The sequence below is a fragment of the Sminthopsis crassicaudata genome, chromosome 2 (genome assembly GCF_048593235.1).
Source record: "Sminthopsis crassicaudata isolate SCR6 chromosome 2, ASM4859323v1, whole genome shotgun sequence".
Classification (NCBI taxonomy): Eukaryota; Metazoa; Chordata; class Mammalia; order Dasyuromorphia; family Dasyuridae; genus Sminthopsis; species Sminthopsis crassicaudata.
In genome coordinates this window covers 278,425,783-278,445,414 of record NC_133618.1, presented here as the reverse complement: position 1 = coordinate 278,445,414, position 19,632 = coordinate 278,425,783, and the positions used below count along the sequence as shown (strand labels likewise).

At 34.8% G+C, this 19,632-nt stretch overlaps 1 protein-coding gene across 1 annotated transcript in view; it reads left to right on the top strand.

Moving 5' to 3' along the window:
- The window catches only part of AKAP6 (A-kinase anchoring protein 6), a 522,653-nt gene that overhangs the window by 211,938 nt on the left and 291,083 nt on the right, over positions 1-19,632 (top strand). Inside the window, exon 5 of the mRNA XM_074284790.1 lies at positions 4,233-4,355. Coding sequence (XP_074140891.1) covers positions 4,233-4,355 — 123 coding nt within the window. The remainder of the gene's footprint in view (positions 1-4,232; positions 4,356-19,632) is intronic.

The following is a 19,632-nucleotide window of genomic DNA, read 5'->3' as shown; positions in this document are numbered from 1 at the left end:
GTAAATATAGAGATAAAGACATATGAGATTATGCCTATTTTTGTGTTCATGTGTCAACTTAGATACTATCTGTAAAACTCTTAGCACAGTGCCTGGCACACAATAGGCACTATATAAATGCTTATTTCCTCCCCTTTACCCTACATCCTCTAACTTCTTTCCTTTCTACATTTCTAATTCAAGAATAATTGTGGGAAATGAGAATCCTAGATGAGAGGGCTTTAGGAATGGGGAGAGAATATAGACGATGTTAGCAAAATGTGGTTTTAAGACTTAGGAGATCTTATCCTAAGATATGGAAGAAAGAGAGGCACTCACATTTTTGCTGAAGACTGAGATTAAATTATTTACATTTTCTAGTTTGTTCATATTTATCATGAATTATTTCATTATTGAGATTCTGGGAGAATGGTATATTTGATTTCTCAGGTTCTTTTTGTGAGTGGTCAACTGAGTATTACCTTGATTCTTCCTCATAAAAGTAGGAAAAAGGTAAAACAAATAAAATTTTGTGGAAAAAGCTATACAATTTAGATGCAGTACTAAGAGAAAACTGAAGGATCATTGTTTCTTACTGTATAAATGTACTATGTCTCCCTAACCTTCAGCAGAGTTTATTTTTACAGTCTGAGATACATGATGATAACGTTAGAGAGACTGCCATAGAAAGGAACCAATCTAAATATTAAAAGTCAAGCTAATTTTAGAATCATTGTTCACTCAAATATAGCCTTATCAGATACTTTGGCTGAAGACTGACAATATCTTCAGTTACAAATGGGTTTTGAAAAGATAAATATTGAATTTGGTTAAAAGGTTATTTTTTGCATAGCACAAATTTTGCACCTAGATGGCCCAGTGACCAGAGCACTGAGCTTGAAATCAGGAAGACTCATTTTTCTGAGTGCAAATCTGGCTTCATGACACTGTGTGACCTTAGGCAAGTCACTTAACCCTCTGTGCCTCAGTTTCCTCATCTGTAAATTGAGCTGGAGAAGCAAATGGCAAACTACCTCAGTAGTAGTTTGCTATTAAAGAAACCTTTAATGGAGTTTCAAAGAGTTGGGCCAATTAAAACAACTCAACAACAACACAAATTTCAGCATCACCAGCAAACATTGAGTCTCATGTGTGTATGAATAGATTCTACCCTCAATAAACTTAAGTGTAAGTCACAGTTAATCATCTATTTTCTTAAATTTAGCTCATAATTTTCAAAACAATTTGCTGTTTGATCAAATTATTTTCTTCTAAACTAAATTCTTAGTTTATTTTGTGAATGGATATAATGGCCCAAGTCCAAACTCTAATAAATTTCAGTTTTGTTTAAACTTTGGGAGAAGAAATTTGGCAAGTTGTTACCCTGGTGATGGCCAAGTGTTCTCCATTGGTTTTTAAAGATAGCCAGAATTTGTATTTAAGCCATAATACAGAAATAAAATTTGATTCCCTCTTTTAAAATCTTATTATTTTATTTAAATTATTATTATTACTTTAATCTGCCCAGCTGTCATATCTGTCTTTATATATAGAGAGAGATATAGAGAAACCCACACCCACTCACACACACACACACACACACACACACACACACACACACACACAAAATGCAGATAGACATGTATGGACATGATGAATATAAAATTTGATATGAACTTGCAAAATTCCCAATTGTTAAAAAAAGATTCTGAAAGTACAGTTTAGAGCAGGTGACAACCATACTTAAATAATTAAGTCCAGTTTTATGCATCTGTAAACTTGAAATATGCAAAAATTTTGGGAGAAAAAAGGGGAACTCAAACGATTATGGAAATTAAGTAATTATAAAGAAAAAGAGAAGGACCATATTGTTACTTCTGTATCTGTTTAGATCTAGCAATAGTGTAAAGGAATGGGGAGTGCGGAGCAGAGCTGTTAGGTTGTAAAATCAGAATATACATTCAGACCAGAACCATGTTTTAGTGAAGAAGGGAAACAAGTTTCCTGTGGATCTATTAATTCCTTTTTATTCACTATATGAAAACTTCACCTAGAGCAGAAAATTTTTCATGTGTTTATGAGACAAGCCCCTTTGTTGGTCTAGTGAATGAAGCCTGTGAACTCCTACTCAGAACAATATTTTAAAATACATAAATTAAAATATCTACGATTACAAAAGAAACCAAGTATATTGAAACAGAGCCATATAAATATTTTTGTAAAAAAAAGTTCTTGAACACCTAAATTAAGAACTTCAGACCTAGAAGAAACACAAAGAAGAGGTGGGTGAATAAATGCAATCTTTTTTCTAGCTTCAGTGTACAAAGCCGGGACTTGAAATATTATAGAACTGACATTCTTAAGTTAAAATCCACCAGCCTTAGAATCTGTGAGGAAATTTCTGGGGATTCATGAAGTTGGTTGAGAAAAAAGAATGTCTTATTTTCTTTTTTTTTTTTTTTCTTTTTTTTTTTTAAATTCATTTTTCCAAATTATCCCCTCCCTCCCTCCACTCCCTCCCCCCCCCATGGCAGGTAATCCCATACATTTTACATGTGTTACAATATAACCTAGATACAATATATGTGTGTAAATACCATTTTCTTGTTGCACATTAAGTATTAGCTTCCGAAGGTATAAGTAACCTGGGTAGATAGACAGTAGTGCTAACAATTTACATTCGCTTCCCAGTGTTCCTTCTCTGGGTGTAGTTGTTTCTGTCCATCATTGATCAACTGGAAGTGAGTTGGATCTTCTTTATGTTGAAGATTTCCACTTCCATCAGAATACATCCTCATACAGTATTGTTGTTGAAGTGTATAGTGATCTTCTGGTTCTGCTCATTTCACTCAGCAACAGTTGATTTAAGTCTCTCCAAGCCTCTCTGTAGAATGTCTTATTTTCACTAAATGCCAAATAAATTTAGCATTTACTTTATTTTAAGTTTAGCTTTTATTTTATTTTTTTAATTCTCTGAAAAGGCTTCAAAATAGGTTTCGCCAGAGAGCCAAAGGAGTTGTTGACATAGCAAAGGTTAAGAACTGCTGCTTTAGATTAGGCCACAGTAACTTAATCAGCTTGGTTGGATTTCCATTTCAGGTTAAGTTGCTTCTAACGGAATTGTGACTCTCCTAGACAGTTTTGTAGCAGTGAACTAAATGGAAACTGGTATTGTTCATTCATTTGAGAGAAAGCAAATAAAGTGCTATGAATCTTAGATAGTCATCAAGGGATAGCAGACATAGAAAATATGCCAAGGAAATGACTTTTCATCTAAACTTTCTGATTTACATATAGTCTCAAACAAAGGTTTTTTCAATTAAAGATTGTATGTGTGTGTGTGTGTGTGTGTGTGTGTGTGTGTGTGTGTGTTTGAATCAATTCTTAGGATCACACTTAAAAAATGGAATAAAATAAATTGGGAAAATAGACTTTGAAACCTTCCATCTAAATATGTAAGTCTGCCTATATGTGGATAGGCCTCCAGATGGTGCTCTTACCCCACATATAGAAATCTGGGCCCTTGTCATTATCCATCTCTCAGTCAGGTTCATGTAGGGCTTTCAGTTTTTCAAATTATTTTCAGTTTCTGCAGATGTGTTCTTTTGAATGGTTCCAATAAATTTTTATAGCCACTATTTGAAAAATAGTAGGATTATTGTGATTTGTGCTTTCCAGCCAAGAACATTTCTTTATGACCAGGACACCTCTGGAGAGTTAGATCTTCATATTAGCTTCTCTCTTCTTCCAGCCCTGTCCTTCCTTCCTTCCAAACACTAACACTGAGCTTCAGATATTGAACTATCACAGGGCCTTCTCAAAGTAGTTTTTAGACAGCTCCCTGATTTCTGACTAAATTTCTTGCAATTTCTTCAACCTCCCAGTCTTTCATTTCATTTAATTCTAAAGAAAATGCATAGTCCTTATCCAGGGTTAGATCTTGTCCTTGATTATAAGTTCCTGAAAGAACTGATGTGATTTGTTATTGAGAGGAATAAAAGACAGAAAAAGGTAATCCTATAGAGAGTTTATAAAAATAGAGGCAAATTGGTCATTGGTAGTTTCTGTCCATTTTAATGGATTTTAGGGATGGGCAGGATTGGAATTTTGTGCTATAGCAAAGAAGAAGCAGGACTGAAATGCCTAAAGTACCTTTTTTTCTACAATGTTCTCAAGAATTTTTCTTCAGAATTGACTTTTTTTACTAACCATTATACTTTTCTTGTCCTTTTTTCTCCCCTTTATCTGACTAGGCATTTGTAAGTAAACTCGATGAATTCATTCAGTGGCTAAATGAAGCCATGGAAACAACAGAAAACTGGACTCCTCCTAAAGCAGAGACGGATGGCCTTAAACTCTACCTGGAGACACACTTGGTAGGACAAAATTATGCCACAGTTGATATTTTGATGTTTGGCCTTTTTTTCTCACTGAGGGGTGGGACAGGGAGTAGAATGACATCGGGGTGTGGCTTTGTGTTAATAAAAACAAACTCTAATGGTGTAAACTTAAACCACAAAACAGAAAATTTGCTGGTTATTTTAAGGCACTGCCAAGAAAATGAAATATTCCCTATTTCTAGCTCTGATGTCAAAGCTTCTTTTCCAGAGATGGAACTATAAAGGCAAAGAATCTTGTAATACCAAAAAGTATCACTCGAAAATATATAGAAATCTTCCTACATAAAGCCAGACTAAAAGGTTTTTCTCTCCTTTTCTTTTTGGGAGAAATTTTTTTTAAGGTAATTTCAGTGACCATTCCAACTAAGCCTTCTAGAATCCTTGTAAAATTAATGAACCTCTCATTATCAAGAGGGTATGCTTTATCTGTTTTACAGTGAATTATTTTAATAAAATATTTAAAATGATGATCTCAATCATTTTTGCAGCTATATAGGTTTTTTAGCATATAATTAATACAACTGTCATTATACTTGTCCCTGTCCCTGTGCAAAAGCAAAACCATTGAGGAGAAGTAGAAAACACTTGGATGGATATGCTGCTGAATATGTTAGAAGCAAGAATTATAGACTGAGGGACATTTGATGAACCTCATGAGGTTTTTTCTGAATGCTTCAAATGGCCGATATCAATTATGAAGGGGTGGAAACCAAGTCCTGGAGCTGTGATAAAGCATGAAGACAAACCGCGTTGTCGTAGGAAATGAAAATTCAAGCTTTAAGGCTCTCATCTTTATTCCCTTCACTGAAAGCATAAAATTGACAAAGGCTGTGAACATGAATCCATGGCTACCCAACTGTAGGGCAGTTCCCTTCCCCCTTCGCATACTCAGAATTTGGATTAAGTTTCATTCTGTAGACATTCTAGATGAATGAGAGATGAGCAGAGGGCAAGGGGTTGGGCTTTGGAACTTGCAAAAGAGATCCTATGTTTCTTGCATTGTGTTTGATGTCACTGCAAGATCTGACTCACAATCATACCACTCTATGAAGTTTTGTGAGTGTTAGGACTTCACAAAACCGTGTGATTCCATAAGCACTTATACAGCATTTCTTTTCAAAGACTTGCATGGATGATGTTTAAGTATACCAGTGACCCTATCTATACCTTTTCCTGTATGTAGTTTTTCAAAATCTCTTGTATTGTCAATTCCCTACTCAAATGGAGGTTCAATTCCACCCACCCCCATCTATAAAAGGGGGTGTACATTTTGTAATAGCAAGATAAAGATATTCAGTGCTTTGTGATGTAAATTGTATTAATTAGAATGTCAACTTTTCCCTGGTATTGTTCTGACAGAGATTCTAATCTGTGTTTAAACAGGAGTATATGAACTTTATTTCACATTAAGCACACTGTCTTGATTTCTCTAGATTTAATATTTTATGGCAAACACATTGAGTTTTTGAGGTCCCAGAGGGCACAGGGGCATAAAGAGCCTTTTAACTTAAGGAAATTTATTGAAATCCAAGGCAGGATAGTGATGAACAAAGGTCCGCCTTCTCTTTGGGGTTTGAGTGACTCAGACCACTTTGTAACCAATGCATGCTCCCATCCTCAAAGTCATTGTGACAGCACTCCTCACTCTGTTCCTTGTGGTGACCTCTGCCCAACACTGGCCTTCTAAATTGCAGGGCTCAGGTTAAAGGAACTGCTCTCTCAATGCTTAGCATTCATTGCTCTCTGGCCCTGCCCTTGCCCTCCCTGTGCCTCTCTCCCTGTACTTCTGCTTGTTCTGAAGTAATATTCAAGAATCCTTACTGCTGCATAAAACTATGATTATTTCAAAGATTGAAAGAATCCTTGAAGAAGAATCTATATTTCACATAGCTATAATTGCTTAACTATTGGTAGAAAGAAAAGAGGAAAAAAAAAGGAGGGACGGAAAAAGGGGGGAAGGCAAGAGAGGGAGTGAAGAAAAGGAAGGAAAGATGGAGTGCGGGAAGGAGGGCTTGGCTTTTTGAAAACATGTCATCTTAAGTTTTTCTTCTTCACTTTAATAAGTCTTAAGGCTGAGTTCAATGAGGGGTGTATTTAAAGCCAAAGGATCTGGTTTCAAATCCAAAGTCCATTCTTTCGTCCTTGACAATTAAATGGGGTGTTGGAATAAGTGAATAATCTCTGCAATTCTTTCAAGCTCTAAATTCTATGATTCTAAGATTCCCAGTTACTATAGAATGATAATTTTCTCCAGTCTTCTGAATTACTTTGATTTAAAAGGAGATATATTGGAGATTTTTGTAACTAATCAGAAGACATTTTATCTCTAGACCTATCTCTTCATGTTATTTCACATAAACTCTTGGTTTGTGGGGAAGAAGGGTAGTTTTTAGTCTATTTTCTCTGCCGTTATTTAATTGGGTCTGAGAGAGCAGGCTTCATTCCCTCAGGTTTCTAGAGGTAAATCTAAAAGGAAACAGGGTTTTCTTTAACCTCTTGGCTTGAGCCTCCATTCTGGTGTTTTCTACTGAATATCAATCACCAGTTACAGTTGATTTTGCCCTTATAGAATCAATTTACTCAAGGAATAGTGCCCCAGTATCAATTTAACCAATTAAAACCAGCTAACTTTCATAAAAGGATATCTACTGAAAGGATATTATAAAAGCCCAGTACAAAATGTTTGCCTTACCTAGGACACATTTCTTCTTACATCACTTCAGTGATTTACTTATTAGTAAATAAATCCCATTTGCCTCAGTTTCTTCATCTATAAAATGATCAGGATAAAGAAATGACAGACCTCTTCAGTATCCTTGCCAAGAAAACCCCATATGGGGTCATAAACTGTCAGATTTGACTGAAGAGATTGAACAGCAATAAAAATTCATCCCATCAAGTTCATTTCCAAATATGACGTATGTACTACACAGCAAAACTCCTTTTGCTGAAAGTCTCAGAGTCACCTGGCTCAATTGCCTGAAAAGCCTCATATGAATTGCTATTCCTGGATCTTTGGAAACTTGCCCTACTTGCCTTTTGAAGCTCACAAAATTGTTGCTATTTCTAATACCCCTTTGACTAAGAGCAGGGAAGAATAAACAAGTAGAAATAGAAGCAACAGCAGAGTTATGCACTCATGGGCTATTCCCATCTTCCCTTCTTCCACAAAACAAAACAAAACATAAAACAAAAACCTTTCTCAGGCATTCAGCATTCCATCGTTCTCACTCCAACCTGACCAATCAAAAGGCTTTTTCTTTACTGCATAATAAATAGATCAAAAACATTACAATGCAAATTCCCATTAGAAAGTGAGTTCCTTGAGGTCAGGGACCATATTTTTTACCTTTATTTCCCTAACACAGCTACTGGCACATAATAAGAATTTAGCAAATGCTTGATGATTGACTGAAAAAATTATAGAATACTATTCTGCATATCATTATAAACTTTCAGAACAGGTTTTTCCAAACACATATGTTCCCTGGACTTGGTCCCTCATTTCCATTTAATTCAACATTCATTTCTGAAATCATAAGTGAATAAAAGCATCATTCTTTAAACCAAAAATTTGCATTCTAGTATGGTATTTACAACTAAATTGGTGTTGAAATGCATATATATGTATTTGTATAAACATGCTAATTTGTATATCCTTAATAAACAAATATATATATACATATAAATATCTTCATATGTATGTATTTTATAACTATATGGATTTGCAGGTCTATGGATATAAATATATATATTAATATCCTCTATATACATGATACATAGAGCTATGTACATTTACATACATGTGTGTTTTATGTGTATGTATATTCACCCATGGACATGCTGGTAAATTAGAAAACAAAACAGTGCAAATCATCTAAAAATTATCTACCCTTTTGTTAAGTAGTTCTTAGATAGTAAAACAAAATCACCCAGTAGCCTGCCTTGCTTTGCATATGGATTGCCCTAGTTAATTTCATCTGGAAGCACACTGAAAAATTACATTGCATACAAATGAGTTTGACCAGTATGGTGAAGGGACCTAAAGTCATTCATTCATTCAAAAACAATTTATAACTGGACTTTCTTTATATAAAGCATCATGAGGAGATAAAAAAAAATAATTAAAACACGGTTCCTGCCCTCATGCAGCTCATAAGTCATAGAGGGATTGATTGAAGAAAACTGGAATGAAAAGGGAAAAAGACTTAGGGGAGATGATATAACAATTGTCTTCAAATATTTGCAAGGTGATTACATGGAAGACGGATTAAATATGTTCTCAGTAACTCTATAGAGAGGAGAACTGAGACCAATAAGTATGAGTTACGGAGAGATGGATTTTGACTCAATAAGAGAAATAAGTCCCTAATGATTAGAGTTGTCCAAAAATGGAATTGGTTACCTCACGAGTAATGAGTTTTTATGAAGTAACCAGTTCCATAGGAGGTATTCAGGAAGAGGCTAGATGGCCATATGTTAGAATTGTCATAGTAGGGATTCATATATCTCTTTTAGAAATTAATTAGATAACATTTTATATCCTTTTTATCTCTGGGATTCTATGATTCTTTGTAAATTCTAGACCCCTCTAGTTTCTAGCTTAATCCCAAAACAACTGAACTTACTGTTGTGTATTGCTGAGCCTCCGACCAGCTGACTTTTTTACATGAGCCAATCTTAAAGGGAAAGGGTTCTTTTTAATTGAGAGTTTATATGCATCATAATTTATACATCTCCAATCTAAAAAGCATTTGATGTTTTATTTTTAAGTTCTACAGCAGGTTTGATGGGATTAGTGGGATAGATACAATTACCTTCAGGAATGTACTAAAATATTTTTTCTGCAGATTTATATTATATAGGCATTTGGAGAAATGTAAAGTTTGAATTTGTTTGGAAACTGGTTAACACATCTGCATCTGAATCAAAAGAGAGGAAATGTAATGCAAACTTGACTCTCTGTGTTGATAACTTTCATTTTTACATCACTAAGATTTCCCTCTATATTCCTCTTCTTCTCCCTTGTAGAAAAGTCATTCCTGATAATATTGATTTTTTTTTAAATTGAAAAAGCAGAAGAGAAAAAACAATCAGCAAAAATAAAGAACACATTGAATGCTCAATTTTCCACATTTCTGGATCTGACCTCTTAAAAAAAAGAATGGGGAGGGGAAATATCTTATTTTACCTCATGTATGAGACCAAGCTTGCTGGGTTTTAAAAAATTTTACAGTGTTCTGTTTTGATTGTTCTTTATTCTTTGTATTTTGTATTTACATTGATGTGGTCTTATAGATAGATAGATAGATAGATAGATAGATAGATAGATAGATAGATAGATAGATAGACAGACAGACAGATATAGATATTGTTTTCCTGGCTCTTTTTGCTTCACTTTGCATCATCTCATGTAAGACTTTCTGTGCTTCTCTATATTTAATGTTTTTGTCTTTTCTTATAAAGCAATATTCCATTCCATTCATGTTCCACAATTTGTTTAGTCATTTCCTCAAAGATGAGTTTCTACTTTATTTCAAGTTTTTGGCTACCAAAAAATTACCTTGGCTTTTATTGTCCTAGAAGTGTTAATCAGTGGTTTGAAATCTGCTGTCTTTTGTCCCTTTCTTCATTAGAACTACTATTCTCTAGTGGAAATTAGATGTATTTCAAGAACTTTTACTACTCAACTCTTCTGCTTATCCAAAGAATAATCTCTTTTTTTTCTCCTCTCTAGGCATTATGCTTATGAATTTACCCTACTTCCTTCTTCAAATTCAGGGTACATATTGGGCCATTACCCAAAGCAGCTGAGGATTGAGATGTAGTAAAAGTATATTTTGTCTTAGGCCCAAGTTGATGTTATGGCAGCCTTATCAAAGGAACAAACAATTTCCTAAGGAGATCGTAAGCATGGGGATCTCATCTGCTACACTCATCACTTTCAGTAACACTACTATATCTATGTCAGGCCTGGTCTGACCTCTAGGTGCCAGTCTCTCATTATAATCTTCTTTCTGGACATTTTGCATGGTGGTCCCAACCTCTATCTAGATCACAAATAGCTTTTTCCTGAAACATTTCTCTCTTGGACCTCCTTATTTCTGTAATGGTTATTGTTATAGTCAGCTATGGTGATAACATCCAAATTATCTTTTACTCTTAGTCCTACATATCTATTTGCCAACTCTTTCCCATTATTCTTTCAGGGAAATATCTCTTATAATCTCCTCCTCACCATTACCACAATCTTACTTTAAACTCGTATTATTCCTCACCTGATGTATTATAATTATACCAACAGGTTTGATCACTTCCAGTTTCCCCCTCCTCCAAAATGGCCTATGTATCACTGCTGGAGTAATCTTCAAAATCCCAATCTCTGATTACATTTCCCTGCTCTAAAACTCCAGTAATTTCTCATTGTCTATTAAATAAAGATCAGATTACTTAATTTGGCTTTTAGGGTGTTCTCCAACCTTGTTCCCACATCTCTGTTTTAACATTATCTTAGATTTCCTTCATTTTCAACATTATGAACATATCCTGTTTTTATACTCTTCTTGTGATATTTTCTACATCCAAAATTATCTATTTATATCCTATCGTGATCAAAGTCTATGGCAAATGCTATCTCTTAATAAAACTGCCCAATCTTCTCTGCTAGAAATGATGGTTCCTTCTCATCTCAGAACTATAACTAGAGGGAACAATAAGTACTTTTTACCAGGGCACCAGAATTTAAAGGACATTCTAAATTGCACTTGCATGCCTCTAGAAGCATGTGAGCAGACATACACATTTAGAAAATTACTTCAGTGATACATAAATGGATGATTTATTAGATGGTCTGTTTCTTCCTTGCCATGATTATTTTTCACATGAATTTCTTGTTTCTCTATTCTCCTCTCTCCCACTTCTAGTCCTACTACTGGCAACTCCCCAAGCAGCAACCTCTCATTATCTTGGGATTTCCATATAGGACTCTGTTCTCTAGGTCTTACTCTTTTCTCCAGTGTATCATTGAATTTGTCTTAAAATATTGATATTAGAATTAAGTTGCATTGTTTACCATATATGCCAAAATATCTGACTATAGTTATGTTCGATCTTGTACTCTTCTTATACATTGATCATGTAAAAATTTGCATTCCATTTTTCTGAATATACAATGTCATCATTTCTATTAAATTGTAAGCTTCTTGAAATTCACGTCTATATTTCCCTCAGAGTTTAGCATAGTACATTGTAAGTAATGTGACAGTTAATAAGTAGTGATTGAATGCCATTTAAGAATATAGGATTGACACCATAAAGTTCAGGTGCTCAAATTCCAGCTCTATTAATTAAGTCATTTGATGAAAGGATAAATGAATGGTAAATGTATTTATTAAGCACTTAGTATGTGCTAAACACTTTTCTAAGTGCTTACATTTAACAATACAAATAAAAAAATATGAGACAGCCTCAGGCTTCAAGAAACTTGGATTCTAGTAGTGGAAAACAATATTTCTTCTAATAATCATGCTATCCTCTATTGTGAATGTTAACATTTTCAAGATATATTTCTATAGACAAAGAAGAATAACAAAAGAAAATTGTGTATGAAACTGTGAACTTCCATCACCATAATTTGTCTAAAATTTATTTGTGACTAAGATAAGTATGGGAATGACAATAATGGCTATGATATTTGATACTTACTTAGTTCATATCTTTTCTACAATAGTAGCCAAATGTGTTTGCTAATCATTGAAAGCTTCCCAGTTTCTCTTTGAGGAAATGCTGTGAAGGTACTTTATTTTAACTGTAAGAAATACTCTGTGAAATTGGGATGATACATCAATGATTTTTCATGATAATTAATCATCTGCTTACAACCCGGCTGTTCCTTTCAAAAAATATAATTCCTATCTTCCTGGAAAGTGACATTTTCAGGAAAATGTCATTCTGGAAAGGTATTTTGCAAGTATTGAATATATTGAACATTTCTCTCTTTTTTTAAAACCACTTTTAATATAGTGTTATATATGTGCCTTTGGCTAATCCTGCCTCCTCTCTCTCCCTCCTTCCCCCACTTCTTGCTCGCTAAAGATCCTAAAGCCACCCAAATTCCAATTGCAACTGAAACACTATAAATAACACGGCCACTTCCATTGTTCCTGGCAACCTGCTTGGATTTTTCCTTTAAGATATAATATGATATCTTCAAAATGATAATGCTTTAAAGCTGAAGGAATAGAGTGGGTTAATATTGTTCCTCTCAGGAGACTTCCTTTTAAATGTATTCACAGTGTTAGTTTGGCTTTCTGAACTTATAACCCTGAGTTCCCCAAATTGTTTTCATGCATCCCTAAGTCCCCAAATGGGCATTGGATCATATAGTAATCAGTCACAAGAAAACAAATAAGTTTTAATATCTCAAAAGGGAAATAGGGACCAATCAGACTATCAGGTAAGGGAAAATAAATCAAGCAGGTGTCTCATATATATCAAGGACTAGAGAAACAAATAGAGCATGGATGCCTAGTTGAAAATTGAATAGGGACTTTATATAGATGGCCGCATGATGCAATATTTTGCAAACATGAACATATCTACGCCTCCTTTCCCCCAAATCTAACTGTCTTAATAGCCTTGAAAAGAAAAGATTTGTCAGTCAATTTCAAAAATGGGAAACCGAGGTAATAAATGGTAGTATTAGAATGCACATAAATACATGCACATAGTTCTCTCTCTCTCTCTCTTTCTCCCTCCCTTTCTCTCTCTCTCTCTCTCTCTCTCTCTCTCTCTCTCTCTCTCTCTCTCTCTCTCTCTCTCTCTCTCTATATATATATATATATATATATATATGTATATACACACATATGTTTATATGTATGCATATTTATATATATGCACATAAACATATACATATTCTTCCTTGGAATATTTTGCCTTTATGAGCAGTGCAGTTTTTGGAATGCTTTCTCAACTCATGGAATGATGGTTTCTTGTATACTAAAGTACACTGTTCTACTAGTTCATCTGTCTTTCCCAAGTTGAAGGAACTTGTAAAAAGGTGAAAAGTATGGGTCTTACCTAAAGTGAACTAGAAAACATATAAATGTGACCTAGTAAATAATCTTTGAGACTTGGTGGGATAAGGTATAGTGATAAAAAGGTATAAACTGTTCATCTGAAACTGATTTGAAAGAGTGGCAAAGGAAGAGTATATATAAAAATATATACACCTGTGTACAAATCCAAGAATCTGAGAGAAAGAAGCATGATAAAGTATTTGTACATGAATAAAAGAGAATCTTAGCAATAAATAATCAGTAATAAATCAGTATTCTCATCAGTGTAGGTATCCCCTCTATTGTGGTTGTTTGTCCATTCCTAAAGATGACCATGACGACAGGAAGGTGATACCATGATGTGCAAGTGAATTGGATTTAAGTGAGGGAAGGCTGTGCAAAATCCCCAGTCTTACTTTCTCCTCCAGAACCATTTGGGTCCAGTGGCAAGATGTAGATCAACATGAATGGAGTTGGCCCTGGATGCAATGGAACATCTTGGCCTTTTAAAGCTAAGGTCTCTAACAGGAATCAGTTTGACCCAACCTACATTCATTGATTAAGGCCAGGTTAGGGAAAAAATGATGCAAAGAAGGACCTTTTAACCTAGTCATAAATAAAAAAAACAAATAAATAAAAATTGAAAGAATGAATGAATAAGAATCAGTCTGGAAGAGGTTTCTAAACAAAACAACAATTGCTAGTCTCCTTTATTCAGCGGCAATCAGGACCAAAACAAAGACCAAGTGGGCTTGTCCTGTAACCTTTTGTTGGCCAATTAATGAGAACCAGAATGAGTTTAAGGTATGGTCCTTAAGAAAGAAATCTAGCAAGTAATGCAAAGATATTAAGGAAAGAAGAAAGATATTCTTTTTACTTCCTCAGGTTGCAACCCATCTGGGACTGCTCCCAAGTAATTCTTGACCATGTACATGTAGAAATCCTTTGTGAAGGGTCTATCCAATATGCTAGTTGTAATGCTGGAGAAACTGAGGCAAGATAGAGATTAGAGTGTATTTAGTAATTTATTTAAAAGGGAGAGATTTACTGGCACCAAATGGATCCATGGTTTGGTCCCAAGGCTGAAGGAGACTGTCCTCTCCAAGAATCCAGCAAACAATGTGAGTTCTCAATGACCTATATACACATGGTTCAGACTAAGGGGGTAGACTGAGGCAGAGGTGAAGTCAGGGTGCTGAGAATGGCAGACAGGATGGGGTGAGCTTCCAGAGAGGGATGACATAATAAGGGAGGCACCCAGAGATGGGGAGAGGCATCTTGATAAGACAGTATCTGATATTCTGATAGATTGGGATGGGGAAGAGACATTTTGATATTCTAAAACATAAGATCTTTTATTCTTATCAAATATTCTGATTAAGAGGGAGGGAAGGTTTTGCAGGATTAAGCAGACAATTATAAACTGAAGCAGAACCAGGCAGGACTGGGTCAGGATAATTAGGGAAACTGAGTTAGGACAATAAAAGAGAACTGTGGCATAACAAGTGTTATTCTAGATACTTTAATATTCAACCTACAGCAGTCTAGCATTAAACTTGTCTGTTATCCATTACTATTGCTACATATATGACTTGCTTATCTCCTTTTCTGATCTCATTTTTGGACTATATCTTCTATGCCACTTATGTGCAGATTATCATCACCAGTAGTATTCTGCTGCCTATGCAAAAGAAAACCTGGGTGTCAATGCATTGTACAAGGATGTGATAAATATTTTTTGAGATGAATTAGAATTGAATGTCAAAATCTAAAAAAATCCTGTTCTAAACAAACTTAATTGGAAACAAAGGTGAATATAATATGCTGAATGACTAACTTTCAAAATGTTACATTTCAAGAAAGTTTCTCAATTTTCTTTTAAACTATTGTAATCCTCTTTGTATAGGACAGAAAAAGTAAAATACATCATAGTCTTTTTCTTGAAATCTGCCACCTACTTATGAGGATGAGATATAAGTGACCATAATACCCCAAAATATTTAGAACATGATTCATCCATACTTTTCCATCCTATGTGACTCTTGTTTATATCCATCCAAAATTCTCTTCCTCTTGTTTGACCAATTCCATTTTTTTCAATCATATATTCCTCAGATGAAATCCTTTAGTTTTTGTAGTTTCTTATTTTTTATGTGTAGTTGTCAGCCCTTACTCACTATGCATCTTTTAAGTGGCTTCTAGAACATTTTCAGTTTTTGTTTTTTCAAAGATTGTAATGTTCCATTACTCATAGCCATACAGGAGTAATGGTAGAATATTGATTGGCATTTAAAAGAAAGAACACTGTTTCCTGGAGAAGTTAAGAGTTAGTTGAAGGTGCTTCAGATTTCTAAAAGAAATTCATCCCTCTCTCCTAATAAATTCTGGACCCTACCAATTTTAATTCTATAATTATATGGCAAAGGGAGAAGAAAAAACTCCATGGAGGAGCCAATCCATAAAGGATGGGTAGAATTCGTAACTTCTTTATATCTAGTCACATACAAGTATTCTCTACCTTGAATGATCATCTTTCTCCCTGGGGGCAAGAGCAGTGTCTTTTCATTTTCTTTGGTCATTGTCTAGCCCAGAGAAAGAAACAGATAGGTACTTACTAAATGCTTTTTGATTCTGTTTCTTTTTTGGTATTGAAGTTTTAATATAACTGCTTTTGGGGGGGAGGGGAAATGACACTAATGAAAACAGGATGTTTTCTAAAATTCCTCAGAGACCAGAGTGAAGTTTTTATCTGAAACACCTTGTAGCTATGTAATCAAGAGAAATTTTATTCTCTAGAGATAGCCTGATGCTCTACAGGAGTATTTTTCTTTAGTAGGCACTATTACAACAAAGCACCTAAGATTTGAAACTTATTTGGATTTCATGAACATAGTTGTGGACTTTCAAAAACTGAGATCATATCAGCCTAACCCCAATCAACCAGAAAAAAGAACAATGAATACCTATGTTATACATAATAAGTTTTTAATTCATACATTCTTCACTTATAATCCACCAAGGATAGTTACTTCTACCTGGTAGAATGCAGATTCCTAAAGGATATTGTTGCTTCCACCTGTTATTTCAGATTGGATGCCATCTCAGCTCTTATCCTAATCTGATGGCAGTTAGGTATAATGAACAAATGCAACTTAAAGGGGGCAATCATTGTCACTGGCTCTCATTTTACTGCCAACACAAAGCAAATGGGCAAACTTGCCAAGGTATACCAACCATATTGTTAGTTTTGTAGCAGACAGATAGTGTTCTCTGAAGCTCAAATTGCCTGATCCATACCAAGCTGTCACTTCATTGGTAGAGAGAGAGAGACTTAGGGTAGCCTTAAGAAGATGGGAGCAAGAAAAACATTTCATTTTTAAACTAGAAGCCATGAAGAATGAAAAGGGAAAGGGGGAGGGGAAGAAAGACAGCTGAAAGGTGTTTCTGATTTTTTTTTCCATTTATAGTTAAAAGCTCTAAAGAAAGAATATTGATTTTTTTTTCATGACACATATGAATGTTATTTAATCAACACTATGATATGGAGTAAGGATCTGAATATTGGTGACAAATGTGTGCCCTGGGTGATGAATATCTATATTGAAAGCCTTGTCAGCCAGTCAGATTACAAGTTGGATCCAATCTTTTTATTTATTTATTTTTTTAATGAACGCTAGGGTAATGTCACAATATGGTTAAAATAAAATAACTTTCTTAAAACCATTCCCACAGAACTAGAAGAAATATCACTTTGTTTTTACATTTTTATGAAACTTCCTATATCCTACCTTACTTATTTGTGTGATTTGTTTTTTCTTTACCTCTAACTCCCAGCTCCAATAGATTGTAATATACTTGATGGCAGAGCCCCTATTTTACTTATCTCCATCTTTCCCACAAATCCTAATATAGTTTTAGTCAGTAAGCTTTTATTAAACTCCTGCTCTATGCTAGGCACTGTGTTACATATTAGGGTTACCAAGACAGGAAAAAGACAGTTCCTGATCCCAGGAACTCCAAATTGAATGGAGGAAACAACATGCAAACAATTATGTACAAACAAGCTATATGTAAGTAGGAAATAACTAACAGTAAAGATGCTGGAATTAAGAGAGATTGGGAAAGATTTCCTGTAGAAGATGGAATTTTAATTAGGACTCAAGGGAAATTTGAAGGCTGAGATCAGAAGGGAGAGCACTCCATGGATAGGCAACAACAAGTAAACATGGCTAGAATCAGGAGGTGGTTTAAGGAAGAACAAGGAAGCCAAATGTCCTTAGATCAAAAAATAAAGAGAGATGTAAGAAGATTAGAAATAGATAGAAGATTATAAAGGGCTTTGAATGCCAACCAGAGGATGTTATATTTGGTCATTGAAGTGAACGGGAACCACTGGAGCTTAATGTTTGGAGAAAGAAGCAATGTGGTCAGATCTGCCCTTTCAAAACAAAAAGATGAACAATAAAGAGATAGGTCAGTGGTTTGGGAATTATCTCTAGAATTTGAAAATAGCAGATGCTTCTCAATAAATATATTATTTGGGTAAATCTAATTAACTCTATAGTCAATAAAGTCCCTAACTTTATTTTCTGGTCTTGTGAGATTATGACTTGAGGTAAAACAACATTACAGGAATACTTATTCTATAGAATATATCTAGAGCAAGAATCAGAAATGAGAAGATCCCTGTTGAAAGATAAGTTGTGGCTATGATTTCTTGATTTCATAAAGACATTGATTTATTTAAAAAAAAACTTTTATATTTATCCCTAGTAAATTTGATTCACCTCATTGTGGTGGTGGTGAAGAAAGTCTCTGATCCTGGTTCTATCACTTAGTTCTATAGCTATACCTCTCAGCTTTGTGCTATTGGCACATTTGATATGAGTGCCATCCAACACACTGCTAAATACATGGTAGAATTTTCCATGCGTCAACCAGAAATCTTGTATCCGAGGATCTAATGATGACCCAACTTCCCTCTTGTCCAATTCCTTCATATTCTTGATAAAGAAAACGTCGGAGAGAAAGAAGAGCTTTGTCCAGTTTGTGCCAGAGGCAAGATTTCAAGTCAGCTCCTTTGACTTCAGAGAATGTGGTTTTTCCCACTTTGCAATAACTCCTTCAGTTGAAATGAATCTATTATTTGTCTGTTCAACCAGGTCATGTTTCCCTACCTTGTCCCCTACAACATCAACTTTTTAGAATGCCTTGCTGAAGAACAGCTATGCTATGGCTACGGCCTTGTTCTATGGCCTAGTGTTCCTGTCAAAAAAAGAAAGTGATTTTGGCCCAACAGAAGAGGGAACATAGTACAGTAGAAAGATCATTGGACTTATAATTAGAAATATTTGGGTTAATTAGTTTTATGATAAAAAAATAAAGGTATCTAATCATTTTGAGTCTTTCTGCAAATAATAATGCAAATAAATGCAAATAATAATACCTGTAATAGGTTTCTTGTGAGTTCCAAAGGAGATAATAGAGGGAAAGCATTTTTGAATGTTAAGACACTAAAAAAAATTTGGCAGTTATCCCTGTGATTAGTGAACTCATTTAAGTACCTGGTGATCATCATGTCCTTTCCTTTTTAAAAAAAAAATTATAAATCATGTATTTAAGAGACTGTTACAGGTGGCGCAATGGATAGAGCACCAGACTTGAATTCAGGAGGACCCGAGTTCAAATCTGGTTTCAGACACTTAACACTTCCTGGTTGTGTGACCCTGGGCAAGTCACTTAACCCCAGCCTCCAAAAAAAGAGAGAGAGAGAGAGAGAGAGAGAGAGAGAGAGAGAGAGAGAGAGAGAGAGAGAGAGAGACTGTTACAGAATATTGCTAAGAATTAATGCCTCAAACTCATTGCTTTGTAGTCTTTATCACCTATCTTTGGAAAACCAGAGAGCTTGACCATCTCAAATTTCTCATAGCCTTTATTATTTTTTATTATTCCTTGAAGATTACCAATAGGAGTTAAGCAATTTTACCTTTAAGTTCTTTCTTTTTCTCTTTTCTCCTTCCCTCTCCCTTCTCTCTTTCCCTTCTCTTTCTCTTTCCCTCCTTTCTTTTTTCCCTCACTCCTTCTTTCTATCCCTCTCTCTTTTCCTTCCTCTTTCCTTTCCTCCCTCCCTCCCTCTCTCCCTTCATTTCTCCCTCCCTCCCTCCCTTTATTCCTTCTTCTTTCCTTCCTTCCTT